The sequence below is a fragment of the Acomys minous genome (assembly GCF_964271855.1).
Source record: "Acomys minous genome assembly, chromosome: 2".
Lineage (NCBI taxonomy): Eukaryota > Metazoa > Chordata > Mammalia > Rodentia > Muridae > Acomys > Acomys minous.
The window spans coordinates 64,441,101-64,458,260 of NC_140484.1; the positions used below are offsets into that span (position 1 = coordinate 64,441,101).

The 17,160-nt window shown below is 45.6% G+C and overlaps 1 protein-coding gene across 2 annotated transcripts in view; it reads left to right on the forward strand.

The window, feature by feature from the left end:
• Nucleotides 1-1,472: 1,472 nt before the first annotated feature.
• Nucleotides 1,473-17,160, forward strand: part of LOC311580043 ((E2-independent) E3 ubiquitin-conjugating enzyme FATS) — a 240,395-nt gene continuing 224,707 nt past the window's right edge. Inside the window, exons 1-2 of one of the 2 annotated variants that reach the window (XM_084751209.1) lie at nucleotides 1,473-1,617; nucleotides 2,850-3,498. In XM_084751209.1, the coding sequence (XP_084607335.1) occupies nucleotides 3,295-3,498 (204 nt within the window). In that variant the 5' untranslated portion in view covers nucleotides 1,473-1,617; nucleotides 2,850-3,294. Of the gene's footprint in view, nucleotides 1,618-2,849; nucleotides 3,499-17,160 lie in introns of those variants that run through there. The other variant, XM_084751210.1, reaches the window with a different exon arrangement.

The window sequence follows — 17,160 nt, forward strand, 5'->3', positions numbered from 1 at the left end:
ACAGGCCTTTAATTCCAAACAATGAAGGTAAAGTTAGTTTGTAGAAGGAAGCACCCATGCATGAAAGTGATGTCTAATTGAGTGGCAAAAATTGTGACGAATCAGAGAAGATTTGACAGAATAGGATACGCCCAACTCTCACAAGAAGAGAAAGGAAAGGGAAGTTACTTAAGGGAGCAGCACAGAGAATGAGGAGGCAGTTTTACCAGGAGAGTTTTATAGAGAGAGGTTGAATAAGAGAACAAATCTAGACACAGGTGAAGACAGAACAAGCCAGAGAATGAGAAGGAGCAAGAAGATTAAAGCATATTGCTTGAGTTAGTTTGAGGCCAAGCAGAGCAATTCAGGGGCCAAGAGAGGAGGCAGATCAAGTAAGTCAGATGGGAGAAGAGTTTGAACCAGAACAGCTGAGATGAACCAGCCAGCCAGAGCTCAGTAAGAACAAGAAAAGGTGAGCTTATTAAGCAGTAAGTCTCAGAGACTGAAAATATTCTAGGCCTAGGTTAGATTGTATAGAGGCTAGAAGCTTCCAGGACTAGGCCTAGGTTAGCAGACAGGCAAGAAGCCTCTGAGACAAGAATTGAGCCAGGTGAATAAAAGTTCCTTTTATATTTTCCTAATGAGCAAATGGGGAAACTGACTCAAAGGTAGTTTTGCAGTTCACATGAGGCTGTATAGGGCTAATTCTGTGAGGACCATAGGGATCTGATGTGTTTTAAGACACATGCCTGTGCTATGTGTGGAACAGTGGTTCCAAGGTCAAATGGAAGGCTGTAAGCCAGCTCTTCTGTCAGAGACACAATCAGGAAGTACTCTCTTTCTTGGAGAGACCGTGCCTCAGGCGGGCACAGCTACTCTCTGAGGATATATGCCTTCAATGGTCAGAATTGGTATATTCTTAAGCCTAAGGCTGTCAGAAGAGCTAGGGGGCTGCTGACACAGGGAACTGATGCTGAGGCAGAGGAGCCTCATCCCAATCCATGTGCTTGTTAGGGCATCTCCCAGCTGTTCGTCAGTGTTGCCTTCTGACCTCTCCTCCACCTTCCCTGCTCTCTAGACTTCCATTCCGACTCCATAGAGTGGATCTCACGACTCCTGTTAAATCCTCTTGGCCAGTAATCTTTTTTCTTTTTTAAAGATGTATACTATGTTTTGCCTGCATGTATGCCTGCCTACCAGAAGAGGGCGCCAGAGCCACCCTGTGGTTGCTGAGAATTGAACTCAGGACCTCTGGAAGAGTAGACAGTGCTCTTAACCTCTGAGCCATTTGGCCACACTCCACGTGTCCTGTGACCAGCCAGTGTTGCACTCAGTGGAGAGGGAAGAGGGCGAGCTCATGAGCTTGGGTGAAACCTGTGACAGCTGGTTTCCTCAGCAACCTACCAACCCCTAAATCAACTTCCCCTGGCTGGTTTTGGAACTTCTGGACAGGTAGTTCTGGTAGCTTCTACATGGCTCAGTAGCCTTCAGAAATGCTGTGGTACTAGAAGAAGAGTCTTGATTGTTCTCAGACCTGAAGTACCGGCCAGACAGGAACTAACTGACAGGTACCAGAAGCAGCGGTTCAAGTGGAGACTTTGGGGAGGCACAGGTTTCACCCTTCAGAAGCCAGACTAGGTAAGCATAGTCCTTCTGTTCTTGAGGTCTTTGATAGACTTTAATTACTTTATTACTCAAAATTTCTTCCCTGGCTGTGCTTCTAAATCCAAGACGGCATTCTATGCCTCCCTGCGGAGTTTCCAGTGTGAATAAAGCCTTCCACCAGCTGGGTTGTGTGCTCTCAGTGGCATCCTTAGGAAAGCCAGAGCCAGAGCTATACACAGTAGACACCATCCCATGACCTTGGGCCGTGTCCGTGTGTAGACACTGGCTGAAATGACCTTGAGCCGTTCCCATCTCCTCCCGAGCTTCAGCTCTCAGGTTCAACCCTCAACGTTTGTGCCCAGTCACAGGAGTCTGAAATCCCGTCACCCAGGTCCTTAGCCAGTGACCACGACTTGGGCGCAGCAGGAAGCAGCAGGTGATGATAGCTCACACCGAGTTCTGCTTCTGGGAAAGTCACTAAGGCCTCCTCCCCCCACCCCCCAGCCCCCGCCGCAGCCTTCCCTGGCTTGGCAATGCGAGGCAAGTGAGTTAAAAGTTCTCACAGGTTCATCCTTGTAGAAAGCCAAGCAGACATCCCCGCAAGAAGAGTTCTGTCCCTTGCCATCTGCGCATGCCCTTGACTAATGGCTCCCGAGGCCAGAGGAATAGAAACAGCACCAAGACAGGAAATGAAAATAGCAAGGAACACTCCTTGGGTCTGTATTCTAAGCAACCTGCCATTCAGAATCTAATAACTTTTTGCATAAAGCAAACACTCATAAGCATAGCAGCACTATTAGGTCCTGCTGTGGGGAGAGAGAACTGTGCAAAATAATTTGAGCAGAAAATGAACAACTACCTCTTAAGCGTGGTGTTTACCACAGCGCTGACACTTTTGCTGGCTCTGGCACACGCAGCTCCTTTCTTTTACTTTGTGTAGCTCACCTGATCCTCATAACCCAGGGAGGAGCAGGTAGGAGGGCTTTTCTATTTCAGTGCTCTTCCTGGGGAAACTGAGGCTGAGAGGACTTCCGTAGTTGACTCTGGATGTGAACCCCTACCTGAGTCACTGTGTTTCCGGGCACACTGTCTCTCTGAGCCCACCCGCAGCCTCTTTTTCCCCTGAATGCACTCTTATCTTTCCCAGGCCTGAGGCCACTCTTTGTGCTGGTAGGCAGTCTGTTCTTGTTCCTTTCAGGCCCCGGGCAAGCAAAAGCAGACATTCTAAAAAGCAGCAATTATCTCCCCCTGTTTCCTTTGTACAGAGCTCTGTAAATAATTTATTTGGATTTGAGGGTCTGGAGATGGAAACACGTAACGAACCTTTTGGTAACCAGGCGGATTCAGGGTCTGGAACTTAAAGGCAAGTGGAAAACAAGTGCGAAAGAAACGCATCTCTTTGAAATCAGAGAAGACAACAAGACCTCAGAGCTCAGGCGGGAGGCTGGAGTTGGCCAGGCTGCAGCTGGAAGGAAGTTTCCTCATGGCATTTAAAGGTCACCCAAGGGGTTTCCAGAATCATCTCGTGAGCCCCCTATAGCTAGGATTTTTGGAGCAACTGTCTGCGAAGTTGGAAAACTCAGGCCTGCCCTGGGGCTGGTCTCAAATCCCTCCCGCTGTACCCAGTACCTGCAGCAAACAAAGAAAATTGTGTTTGCCGGGCTGGCTCGCTGAAGTCACAAGATTCCCGGTTGCACACAGTGCTCCGGAATGCCTGCGAAACCTCCCGAGGAAGGAAAGGCTGTGCACCCCATCTTTCAGATCACTGCGTTTAGTACTAGCCTGAAAAACCATGTAACAGGCATGGACTTGGTGAAGAGAGATTGGCTTCCTTCCCAGAGAAAAGCCAAAGTTTGTTTTTTCCACGTGTGCCCGGGCCTGAAAGTGACTGAGCAGCCAGTGAGCAGCTATGAGGTACAGCTGGGGCTCCTCAGCGAGGGGGGTGGGGGGGAGGGCAGGTACACACTGAGCTTAGAGACACTGGTGGAGGTGGTGGGGTAGGGGGCCAGGCCCCACTGGCCAGGTGTTTTCTATGGTCTAGCAAAATCATTGATTTGCTTGTATCTTGTAATGTATTTAAAAAAAAATACCCTTTAATTTATTTCAGCTTTTGGAGGGAATAAACATACACTCATCTAGAATGTAATTGACAACAAAAATCTGCTTAGGTATTTCTGAGGTGGGTCCCTGGTATCCGCCTGGGAACTGTAGGAAGTGTGGTGCGTTCTGTGATTCCAGTCCTGTGAGCCTTATGAGTTTGCACTATCTGTCTCTAGGAAGAAATGCCTATTTGTCTGCCTGTGTGTTTAGAGGGAGAGTGCTCATGGCTCGTCTTGATCGAATTGAGATAGCAAAATACCAGAGTGGTGTTTTATTTTATTTTATTTTTATTAAACCTGAGGGTTAGTTTTCAAACCCAGACAACATTTTGGAAGATGGGAAGGACTTTGGAGTTCGAAAATGTCAACTTGAGAGAAACACATTACCCTGAAAGATATCTGTGCTCTACTCTGGGTACCAGCCAACATCAGTTATCTTTTCAGAAAGTAAACACACATGAAATCTGATCAGCTCTTCATTGTTCCTGGAATAAATTATGAACGACACTGTAATTGACTCCCAGATAGCTCACTTACCCATCTCTTTGGACGGTTGTAACATGCACATTGCTAATGCTTTATGAAAAAGGCAAGTGTTTGAATATGGATACTGTTATGAGGAAAGCCCTCCCCTGAGTTCTGGCAAATACCTGAGACCTTTAGTCACCCATGCTTGGCAGTAGGGAAGGCAGCTTGACTGGGAGGAACAGGTTCTGCAGGATTTAAGGCTGGCTGGCTTCTTCCAGTTCCAGCCCCGGAAGAGTCCGTTTCCATATTTGCCACAGATAGGTAAAGGCCACAGGAAAAATGGTGTTAATTAAATCCAGTAGTAGTCCTTATTCATTAACTCATTGCCCAATCAGCCAGAGAAAAAGGTGTACAATTATAAAATAATTGAAAGAAACTAGAGACGTTATTATTCACAAGTAATTAATCGGAGGGGGACAGAATTTTATCATTGCATAATTTTCATTGCGGCTATTTTCCAGTCCCCGGAGAAGGGGGAAACTTGTTTAATTATCTCATCACGCATTTTACAGTAATGCTCATGGCTCTGTCTTACACTCTTCCTAGTGAATACCCTCTCCTGCATTCCATTCTTCATAAATAAGGCTTCGCATTCCTTCATTATTATAGTCCCACTGAAGGTGATGTGAAAGGGGTTTTGCAGGAGATTTCTTGGAAACTTCAAATATGGTGATTGCCACAACTAATTGTTTCTGTGGCTGAATTGTTTACTCCCATTGACAGCCAACAGCCTAGCCATGTGCATTAAGTGAACCCCAGGCCACTCCCCAACTAACAGTCCAACCAGTTGGATAGTTTTTACTGCATTTATATGAAACATGGTCTATACAGGGCCAGCTTTCTGGGATTAAGGGCAGGCCAGGTTTGAAAACAACACATATGATCCTGGTCTCCTGACCTTCTGAATTTTAAGCTGTGCTTAAGTTCAGAGCTGGAGATTTGGATGGAGGTGATAGAGGTGTACACAGGAGGCCCGCAAACCAGGCATCTTCTCTGGTTTGGCAAATATATCACACCTGTCTGCTGCCTGGGCTTGCAGTTTATTCTGTGTATGATCTTTCTTTCTTTCTCTCTTTTTTTTTTTTTTTAAATCAGATTTCATGTGTTTACTTTCTGGAGAGATAGCTGCTTATGGCTCATACCACTTGCAGAATACAGATATCTTTCAGGGGGGTTCTGTGCTTATCTCAGGTTGACATTTTCCATCTCCAAAGTTCAGTAGTAAACATTTCAGAATTTAAAATAGTCTCAAGCCATTGAGCTATTACAGTTATCCGCACTGGGGCTCTTCAGTACTGTTTAGATAGAGAAGAGTATGGAGAAACAGACTTTGGTGCTCCACTTCCCAAGCCGAACATACCTGAGAGACCAATTAACAGACTCAGCCTGGCACTGGATTGGGCCCAGTGACTTTCCCTCTCTACATCAGCTCAGCAGCTTCCTGTTAACCTAGGCTTCAGCCGTGAAGTGACTGATGGGGTAGAAAGTGAGCAAGGTCTGGGGATGGACTCTCAATCCACAGGGGAACTAGATTAAAGAAATGGGTTTGTTTGTTTGTTTGTTTGTTTTTCAGTAAGAGTGAGTTTGGGAGATTTTTTTTTTCTGTGAAAAGTTTCCCGGTGTCACAATCTTGGGAGAACCTGCGAGTCTGCTGAACAGAGGTTGAGGTCTGTAGACGGATAGTTCTCTTAAAGCCATGGTCTTAGTCCTGAGCTGCGTTTGTGCTTAGAGAAATCACCTTCCACTTGGGCCAGCAGCGGTTGGTGTAACTCCAGCCCAGGTGCGGTCCAGGTGTGGCTAGTCCCTTTCTTAAGCTGACTTCAATAGGAACTATGAGCAGAACCTGTGCAGAGAAGCTGCCTGCAGGGCAGCGGGGCGGGGGAGCCGATGAGAGGGAGACTGTTGTAGGTCCTAGTGCCTGATGTTTGCCAAGCCCGGATCCCTCTTGACTCCAAAAGTACCCCAAACTAACAGGAACATTATGTGTTAAGGGAATTCTCTGAGTAAGCGTTCTGAAAGGTTCAACAGTCAACCAAACCATAGCTGGACATTGATGGTCCTGTCTGAAAATGATGTTTGTTGTTCACATTGAGAGGATGCATTCCAGAGACGACTCGTGAATAGGGCTCTGATGGCTTCACCAGCCATGAGTAGGGAAGCCATAGTGTTACATGATGGATATACGTCCCCCAGGGTGAGTGTGTTTAAGCATTGTTGCTCCTCAGGGGGCCAAGAATGATCTACAGTAGCCATACATTTGGTTTTGAATGAGTTATTAAGTATCCAGCAAGCCAAAGTAAGTGCAAATAGCAATTAACAGAGTAATAGATACATAGGTAGCAAATACATCCCCAAACTGGGCACTCAGAGCATCTAGCATCTAGCAGAAATGGACTGGGAAAACAGAAAGTGTTTCCTGTAGCAACTGTGCTGGGCAAAGCAGGGTGACCCATCCAGTGACGCTTCAAGGTAACGTGATCAAACCAAGGTTTACAAACATCCAGTAGAAGCCAACTGGGGAAGCCCTGATAAGACAGTTGAGAGAGGGTCCCAAGCAGAGCAAGATGACCCTTCAGGTGAGGCTTCTAAGTAAAAGAAACAGAATAGGAGCAGATACAGTTACTGTGCTCACAACATCCATCAGAAGCTGATCAGGGAAGCTGAGGCAGTCAGCTGGAGTTCTCCATTGAGCTTTTTCTCCACGGTTGGACTTTCTGTTTCTCCTTTCCATGGCAGGCACATTCATATCACAAGATAAGCAGTAGTAACCTCTGTTGGAAATAGCTCACCTTCTTGCAGTGTTCAAGGGCACGCCCATTTTGCTCCTGGGCTGCTCTGTGCTCCCTTCACTCACAGAACTGGGGGTGGGTGGCTCTTCCCCAGCCAGGGCCTCAGAGGACTCTCTGAGACAAACATGCTTTGGTCTAAAATAGGGTTAGGAATGTACACTTCAGAGCCAGCCCTGACATGACAATTTGCCATTACAATATGCATTAAAGCGATTTCTGAGACCTGTCTGGTAATAGGTGCATGTTGGAGCTTCTAAATCAAGGCCTAACTATCTGTCTTCTGATAGGTGACAGTTTAAACATTTTCTTCATGAAATGGGTTAGGGGAAGGTGTTTTGTCTGGAAAACATTAGTTACTCAAGACTTTTTCATCATCTGCATCTCTATTTCCTAGTCATCTTTATTATTATTATTTTTTTATTATTATTATTATTATTATTATTATTATTATTATTATTATTATTATTATTAAAGATTTTTGCCAGCAATACTTGCTTCTGATTACCCAGAAGGATCATGGTGAATTCTTAAAGTCCCTGTATACATGTGACCCAGCTAAGACCACTGTGACTCAGTGGGCCCAGAGCAATATCACCAAAGCCAAATAACAAAAAAAATTAAAACACTTTTTAGGTAGCTCCTTACACCTCCCATTTCTCTCTGATTCATCATTCTCTCTATCTTCCCAAGCCCAGGATGCAGACACTAACAGTGGGCTCAAGGCTGTTGTAGGTGGTCTTCATCAACCGCTCTGTTGTTTTCCCATCTATTTCTCCTGATTGATTTGCCTCCTGGTTTCAAGTTGTATTTCCTTTCTTTATTCATCCGCTTTTCAATTGGATTTTAGCGATTGTGACTTCTGCATTGTTGAATGCTTGATTTTGTTCTGTTCCTGTAAAGAGTGTTGGGTGGGTTTGAATAGAGGATTAAGCTGCTTGCAGATGGCTTGGTCCTGCTGGCATTTACTGGTGAGATCTGAGAGAGGTCTGAAGGAGGCTCTGGTGCAGAGCAGTGGTTCTTAGATCCCATGGCCTCACTTGGTGCTAATGTCTGCTAGGAAAAGGATGCCACTTGTTCTAGTGGGTAGAGGTCATAGATGCTGCCAGCATCTCTGTATATGTGTGAACTTATGTGTGCCTGTGCATGTGTGACTAGGTATGGAATCCAGAAGTCAACTTTGGATGATGTCATTTACCTTGTTTTGTTGAGGCAGTCTTTCTGTCTCTGTCTGTCTCTCTGTCTCTGTCTCTGTCTCTGTCTCTGTCTCTGTCTCTGTCTCTGTGTCTGTCTGTCTGTCTGTCTGTCTGTCTGTCTGTCTGTCTGTCTGTCTCTCTCTCTCTCTCTCTCTCTCTCTCTCTCTCTCTCTCTCTCTCTCTCTCTCACACACACACACACACACACACACACACTTTCACCTGTAAACCATTGGTTAGGCTAGGCTGGCGAGCCTCAGGAACTCATGTAACTGTCTCTGAGACTATGAGAACAGCATTCTCAACTTTTCTAGACAGGTTCTGGGGATTAAGCTTTGGTTCTCATAGCACATACTTTACTGAGTTAATCACCAACCACAAATGCTGTTGATTTCATGCCCCCTTCCCTCCAATGGGGAACACGCCAGCCTAAAATGCCTACAATATAGAGGGGGAAGAAGTCCTACTCCAGGCCACACTTATTCCCGCTGTTGAAGAACCAGCCTTTCTGAGGAGTCTTTCTGGCTTCTCAGCGGTGATGAGACCCTCTGACTCATGGATGTGAATTCTGTCCGCCTGTCTGAGGTCTTGAAGTTGCCTGGCCTGCCCTTTCTGGAGTTTCTTTCTCTTGCTATCACATAGTTTTCTCCCAAGCAGATGCAAGTCAGAAAGTTGAGGTGTCTCCTGTGGTCAGCTGACACTTCCTTTTCTTTCTTTCTTTTCTTTCTTTCTTTCTTTCTTTTTTTTTTTTTGTATTGGTCACCAAGCATTTTATTGAAAAAAATCTCGCAATTTTACATTTTTGTCTGTTCCATCTTACTCTTTTTTTTTCTTTTTTCTTTTAATTTTATTAATTTATTCAGATTACAACTCAGTTGCCATCCCATCACTTGTATCCTCCCATTCCTCCCTCCCTCCCACTTTCACCCTATTCCCCTCCCCTAGGTCTACAACCGAAGGGGACCTCCTCCCCCACTATATGGTCAGAGGCTATTAAGTCTCATCTTGGTAGCCTGCTTATTATTTCTTTGAGTGCCACCAGGCCTCCCCACCAAGGGGAGGTGGTCAAATATGGAGCACCAGAGTTCATGTCAAAGTCAGTCCCTGCTCTCCACAGAACTGTGGAGAATGTCCTGTCCATTGGCTAGATCACAGTAGGAGTTCGATGTTTACTACTTGTATTGTCCTTGGTTAGTACAATAGTTTGAGCAGACCCCCCTGGGACCCGATCCACCCATCATGATGTTCTTCCCCATCTCCTATATTTCTCTTACCTAGAGTCTCAGTAGAATGTCCTCACATTTATCCCAATCTCCTGGTAAGTGAAGACTTTCATGGGACATGCCTTTTGGGCTAGTGCCCAATTATAAGTGAATATATGACATTCTCATTTCTTGTAGTCCCTGCTCTTCATGAATTCTGTCAACACCAGCCACCGAGTCCTGTCCCTGTCTCCTGTGCTGAGTGAGTCTCCATTCCTAGTGGCACAGTCTGAAAGCTACCTCATGTAGGGACAATTGTGAAGTTCTTCTCTCTCATTTCCCCTCTATCAGGGACCACAGGACTGCAGTGCTAGCTGTACAATGAGGGAAAAAAACTATTGTTTCACAGCTTTTACTATTTTATTTTATTTTACTGTGAACAGAAGTAAATGCTTGCCCATACAGTTTTGGTGTTGCACCAAGCTGAGAAAGTCTGCTTGCTCTCTCTCTCTCTCTCTCTCTCTCTCTCTCTCTCTCTCTCTCTCTCTCTCTCTGTGTGTGTGTGTGTGTGTGTGTGCGCGTGTGCATGTCGATGCCACATGGGAACGAGTGTACATGTGTACAGGTAAAGTCTCATTCCTCTGCAGCCATCTACTTGGCTTTTGGACACATCTCACTAGCCTGGAACTTATCAAGCAGGCAAGGCCAGAGAGCCTCAGGGATCCACTTGTCCCCACATCCCTGTTCTGGGCATTATAACCACATATCATTATGCCTGGAAGTAAAAAAAAAAAAAGGGGGGGGGCAAGGGAGTTCTGGAGATTCAACTCAGGTTATCACAGTTGCAAGGCAAGTGCTTCATAGACTACCCCATCTCACCAGCCCCTCTGCTATGGGCTTGATGAAGGCTTTCAAGGGACTGGGCTGTGTCTTGAGGTCTTGAGAAATAAAAAACACCCAAATTTGAAGTGCTCGGGCGTCATGATGCCTGGAGTCACGGGATGAAGAGGCCACCAGGACTAAACCGGAGGAGAAGCACGTGCTTTCTTCATTGGCTATCAAAAGATCCCTAGCAATGTTACCCACTATCTACTCCTGTGGAGAAGCCTGAGCCAGATAAAAGTCTTCTGAATCTTGATTCTTTTAACTCAAGCCTTGGCCTTAAAGCAATGTTCCTGATGAACTAGTGAACTGGTGACTCCAGGTGTAATGTAGCCCAAGCACTTAGGACGAGCAAGTGATGACACAGTCGCTCAAGATCATCATTCAATTTACTCCTCACTCCAGCGCTTTCCCTCCTCCTCCACTGTCCATGCCTGGTTCAGAAATCCATGGGCTGTTGAATTTGTACATGTAGGGCACTGGGAATTAAACCTAGATCCACGGAGTTGCACCTCTAGTCCCGGAAGTCTGTGCTTTAAACATCAAGCCACGATCTGAAGTTCTAGACCCATCCTTTGTATCCATAGGACCCTGTGGAAAGCAACAAAGACATCAGTATAAACCACTCCACTGTGAGAGCTGGTGTGTGCAGGGAGGGAGTGGGGGAGGGGTAGAGGGAGGGGTAGAGGAGTTGTAAATGGCCGAGCCATTTGCCCTGTGTGCGAGGAGTTCAGTGGAGGCAGAGATGAAACAAAGGAAGCTGGTGTGGATGATCCCTGAAAGGCCTCATTCATCCTCGCCACAGCTGGGAGAGACATACGAGACCCATTTTTTCCCCCCAAAGATCAAATTCTGAGAGGCTCAGAGAGTTGATGCAAGCGTTACAGGGGCACAGCTAGTGTGGAGCACTCTGGACTCACGATGTCCTGTTCTGAGGTCTGTGTTTCTCACGTGGTGCTCAGAAGAAGATAGAGGCAAGGCTCCTCTCCTGACAGCAACTGCTGGGGAGGGGTCTAGGAGATGTCACAGACACAGGGAAAGCCCTAGTCTTGAATACAGCCAGGCTCAGATGGTGGAGGGCCAAGTCAGGGTCTCCTGCTGCACTCCAGTCATAGGCATGGCACTTTGCTGTCCCAGTTTCTACTCCTGCAGAGACGAAGTGAAGAGAAAATGCTCAGGCTGGCTTGCTGTAAAGCATCTACCAACCAGAAAAAGCCATTATATGGTTTTAATATAGCTTTTTTTAGAAGTTTGTTTTCCAAGCAGGTGATAATATTCAAAAGCTTTGATGTATATCATATGTGTAAAGAAAGCCAAATCCCATCATATGCTGATTCTACTGTAAGAAGTTAATCTAGACAACTTTCACAGGTTTAGCAGGGAGATCAGCAAGCTATTTCTGATAGCGAACATTGTAGTTTTGTGGCAGGCTACATTTGATTTGGGAATTGTGAATCCTTACTCTAGATGCTGTATAAAGCAATCTTAATAACATTGGTGCTTTTTTAAAAAAAACATTTTACATTAAAATATAAATACTAGGGTTAGTGAGATGGCTCAGCAGATAAAGGCCCTTGCTGGCAACTTGACTACCTGACTTTGTTCCCTGGAGCCCATGTGATGGAAGAGGAGACTGACTCCTGCAAGCTGTTCTCTGACCTTCACATGTGTTTTGTGGTATATGCACATCCCACCCATACAATCAATACACAAATAAAGATAATAGAATTAAAAAACCAATGCTAATAACTCATATGCACATATCTTTTGATGGTTGGACTGTGGATCACAAGACTATAGTTACAATTATGGGAAAACTGGACAAGTTCAATATGGAGGCATACGGCTTAAATTCCACATGGAACATTGTAAGATTCTAGGTACTTAATAATATTGATTTTGGCTTATGAGGCTTTATTCTCTACATGATAAAGATGTCTTTTGCAAATGCTAATAAGGGAGGCTGGAGAGATGGGCCAGCAGTTAAGAGCCTTTGCTGCTGTTGCGAAGGATGTGGGTCCAGCTTCCAGCACCTGCATTGCAGTCATAGCCACCAGTAACTGCAACTCTGGGACAGGGGATGGTCTGTTGCCCTCTCTGGCCTCTTTGGGCACTGCATACATCCGATGCACTAATTGGCATGCCATACGTGTAGGCAAACATTCAGACACATGCAATCAAAATAAATAAACCTTATTTTAAAAAAGGCAAACAGTAGTGGGGGAGCCATGTATTCTAAAGCCTGTTCATATGAAGCAAACACAAAGGCTCAGAATTCTTACAACACAAAGCTTGAAATTGTGACAGCATCTTTAGCATGACTAAATTCACATATGACTTTATTTTATGTCTGTAAAATAGAATAGGATACAATAAAATATGTATCCAGAAGCCCCTATGAGCCAGTAACTGTGCTTGGTGCTAGGAACACAGTCGCAAAGTCTGGTTCTTATGCCTGCTCATCCTCTGGTGGGACAGCTAGTGAACACCTACATAGAACTGTGGATGCAGAGAACCCAACAAGATGCTTCAGAGGTGGAGACACGTGGCCATGTGCCTCTCGTAAGGCAGGGAAGGTTTTAAGGTTCAGTGGGAAGAGTGAGGTGTGGGCTAAAACTGGGCAAGGCGATGTTTCTGGCAATAAGACTAACAACTTCCAAAGTGTTGTTCAGGTCAGGAGAACCAATGTAGAGCCCAGCAGTCTCTCTCAGTTGAGGAGACTGAAGTTACAGCAAGAAATGTGAGGTCACACAGTTCCCAAAGAGGAGGGAGACAACGCAGAAATAGCTCCAAAATTTGCTTCGGGTCTTTCTTGAGTCTGGCTGAAAACCCACCTGTGCTTTGTTGTGATGTAGAGTGACTGGTCAGGAAAGAGAAGTCTCTGAGAGAGGCGTGAGAGGAATGGTCCCCCGCACTCGTGAGAGGAATGGTCCTCAGCACTCGTGAGAGGGATGGTCCCCCGCACTCTCCCAGGCCCATTGTCCACTCTCAGGCCCTCAACCATGTGGAATCTGGAGACCTTGTTGAGTCTGGAGAGAACTTAGGAGAGCCCCTAGAAGGTCACGCCTTTGAAATGTGTCTAAAGTGGTCTCCAGACTCAAGCCTCAGACTAATTTCACTACAATTTAAAAGCAGGCGGGAGGAACCAAGTTATTCCTTAAGTAGTTTAACTGGTTAGCAAAATTGTGTTCGATGTTCTTTACAACATACACACACACACACACACACACACACACACACACACACAAATCAGTAATGAATAATGTAAAATTTATAATATCTAGCACCCAGTCAAAAATTACTAGACATTCAAAGAATCCAAAAGACTAACTCATGAGCAAGATAAATAAATGCCAGTTAATAGAAGTGTTCAGTGCGGTGCTGGAATCAGCAAGCATGGCCTCTTCAAATGGCCATCGTCAGTGTTGTAAGTGTACTGTCCTCTCTCTAAAGTCTCTAGATTCAAAGGAAGCCATCACCATGATAGAGAGATGGATGGATGATACAAAGAAAGAGCCACATAGAAGGAAGGAGGAAATAACCAAGAAACTTCAGACTTGGTACTGCAGAAGATACTTCACTGAGGTTCCCAAACTCAGGATGAGAGAGAAAAAGTGTGTGGATCAAGAGCGAGATTGAGAGTAGTGATAAGAGAGAGAGACTGCACACAGGAGACAGAGAGTGGAGCCTCACAGAGCAGGCTGACAATGTTGAGAGTCTGGAATATGCATTATGAATGTCTCAGATGGAGGGAAGAAGCAACGAGGAGGAAAAAAAATGCAAAGAATGGTTTTGAAATTTACAGTTAATGAAATGTATAAAGAATTGTCTGTCAAGCATCTATCTCTCCAAAACGACGTACATGGGGTGACTGGACAGGGTGCCCCAGTCCAGGGAAAGTGCATTATTTTCTTGTGGTCACCCTGCATTGATGACTGAAGCATCCAGATTTTTTTTTTCCTTTCTTAGGGCCAGGATTCCAGTAGCACAATGCATCACAGAGGACTACTTCACTTTTGGATTGGCTCTTCAGAGGCAGGAAACACACCCTGGCAAGTGCCATCTGTGTTTGTTTTGTGTTGCTGTGTAGCAGATGATCATGCCTGGCAGTGTGCAAACTGCATGTCCTAGTGTGGGTTAGATGGTTCCTTTGCATAAAGAAGAAGTCCTCGCCCATCCAAACAGGTGTCAGCCTCTCGCCGGATGCTTTGGATACACGTCCAAGGCTACTGGTAATTGGAGGGAACTTAGAGGTTGTTGTTGTTGTTGTTGTTGTTGTAGGACCAGTGTGTCCATTCCCTTGTGGCTAACAACCACAGATCAGCCACCAGGGGGCCATCTCTAGGACCTCGCCTGGTGGCTGTAGCAGAGAGAAGACTAGTTGGTCCTTTAAGTAGTATGCGTTTATTTATGCTGACTTATGTGTTTGTATGGGAGCCTGAGTGAGGATACGTGTACCACACGCATGCAAGAGGCCTCAGAGGCCAACAGAGGGCTTCAGGTCCCCTAGAACTAGAGTTAAAGGCAGCTGGGACCTACCACGTGGTTGCTGGGCACCCAGCCTGGGTCATCAAAAAGAGAGATGTCCCTTGTTTGTCCCTTTGAGGTCATCTGGAAAACCTTTCTGTATTGAGTCTCTCTCCACTTATATGCTGCACCTGTTAAGTCAGGGTCAGGCCCACCTAACACACTCTCCATTTCAATGGATTCAATGACAGCAGATTCATAACCTCGGTATCACACAGCAAAAACATGTTCCAATGCAACATAGCCCAGCCATGGGAGCAGGAGCCTTCTCTGTCCACAGCTACTGCTCACACTCAAGGAAAGGTGACTGTGCGAGGCATACACGCCACGGCTAGCAATCTTGGTGGCTGGCTGAGTTCTCTGCTTTCCAACTGATTCTCAACTATTTGTATAGGTGGAGAAAAGAAAATATAAGGAGGCTTTGGGATAGGGCACAGAGGTCGGGGCCTGTTTGAGAGCCTCATGGGGGATGGGTGCTCATGAGTTGCTCCATGGAACCCTGTGCTTACTTCTGACATCAGGTCAGCCTTGAGAAGACACTTTAGGAATCCGCCATAAATAAACGAAGAGCAAAAGCTCATTAAATGCATCTTGGGTGCAAACTCTGCAAGAGGCAGAGAGAGTGACAGTTGCTGCATAGACGGCATCTTCTCTGACTCAGTGCTTACAGTCGGCTCCCTTGCACATTCAGGCTTTTCAGAGATTAGCAGACAGACAGAAGGATGACGGACAGCTGAGGTACCAGCTCTCATTTGCCCAAGTGAAGCTACAAAGTAGAAGTCACCTGTTTGATGACCCTTTTTGTTAATAGGATTCTGAAATGGCGGAATTACTTCAAGCCTAATTCACATCTTCTCTCTGTCTCAAGAAGACAACACCAAAATTATACATCCTCGGCCAAACCCACAATTTGGAAATGGCAACATGTCTAAGGAGAAAACAGAGCCGACGCAAGATGGATAGAGTAGTTTTCTTTTTTAAGTACATCGTAAACTGCTTGCCACTTTGTATGGAAGGCTAGAAGCTGCTCCGTGGTTAAGCAGCCTGCAGCCATGAGCAAGCGACTGCACAGGAGCCCAGATGCCCCTAATTCAGCCATGTGTTTGCAGGAAGTTCATGAAAACCTGCTTATCTTTTCACTGATCCACTTTAAGTGCTCCTGGCTTCTCTTGTGCTCTGCCCACACTGCCTCACATTGCTCTCTAGTCTCTGAGTGACTCCGGCTGTTGAGTGACAACGGGCCAGGTCAGGCATGCAGAAGGATTGCATCTTGGTTGAAGCGCATGCAGAAAGCATTCCATGAGTAATAGAGGGGAGAGACATGTTCTCTGGCATGGGGCAAGCTTTGTTGCCTTTCTTGTGCATACCTCTGCATGAGGAACTCAGGAATACAAACAGGAAGGCTCTCCTAAGTGGTCTCAGAATCATGTCAGAGTAATGACCACTTGTATTGGGCTGTGTAATTTTTTTCAACACTCTTGTAAAATGAAAATACGAATTCTGTTTGAAAAGAGGGAGAGCTGTCAACAAAGGTCTTTAAATAGCTTTCCCATTTTTTTTTCTATTTTTTCCTTTCTTTTGATTTTCCATGGTGTTTAAAAATTTTATTTTCTGAATGGTCTCTGTTAAGACAAATTACAATTTTATATTTATTGCTGTGGATTTTACTGCTCATCTTTATAATGTCCAGGGCTGTCTTTAGCAAAATTGAGTTATGATATTAACTCCTGTGTGGAATCAGTGCAGTGGCAAGTGTGTCCCAGCTCACCCATGGCGTGTGTGCCTCATTCTTACAAGAATAATGAGCTTGCTGCAAGGACCATCTTTGAATATGGTCATATTCCACCAGCATTTGCTGCCCCTGGCTTGCTTGAAAGTAGGTGAGGACTGCAGCATCCTTGGGTTTTCCCAGCTTTCTTCCCTTCTCCATCATCATCTTAGCATGTGTGGCTGGTCAACCCAGGAGAGTGATGTGAGTGTGTTAGTCAGATTTTCTGTCCCTGCTGTGGGAAGCATGGCCTGGGGGTAAGCCTTTGAGAAACCAGAGTTGGTAAGCATGCAGGCCTGCTTTCATCAATGAGGGGAGGAATGACACCCAGTCACCTGGCCTCCCTCTCAGCCTCCCACAGATCCCGAGAATTGTTTAGGCCCTAATCCCAGGCTGTGTCTCAGTGGAAAGAACTCATCTTTATAAAAGAGGCCCCATGTTCTTTGCATTCTTCATCAATAGAATCCATCCTTATCTTTATTACAAATCTCTCCTCTCTAGGTCCTAACCCTGAACACTGTTTGCCAGTCAACAGAGCACACTCTTAGGATAACGGTCTTGGGTACTTTGCCGTAGTTTGGTATTTTG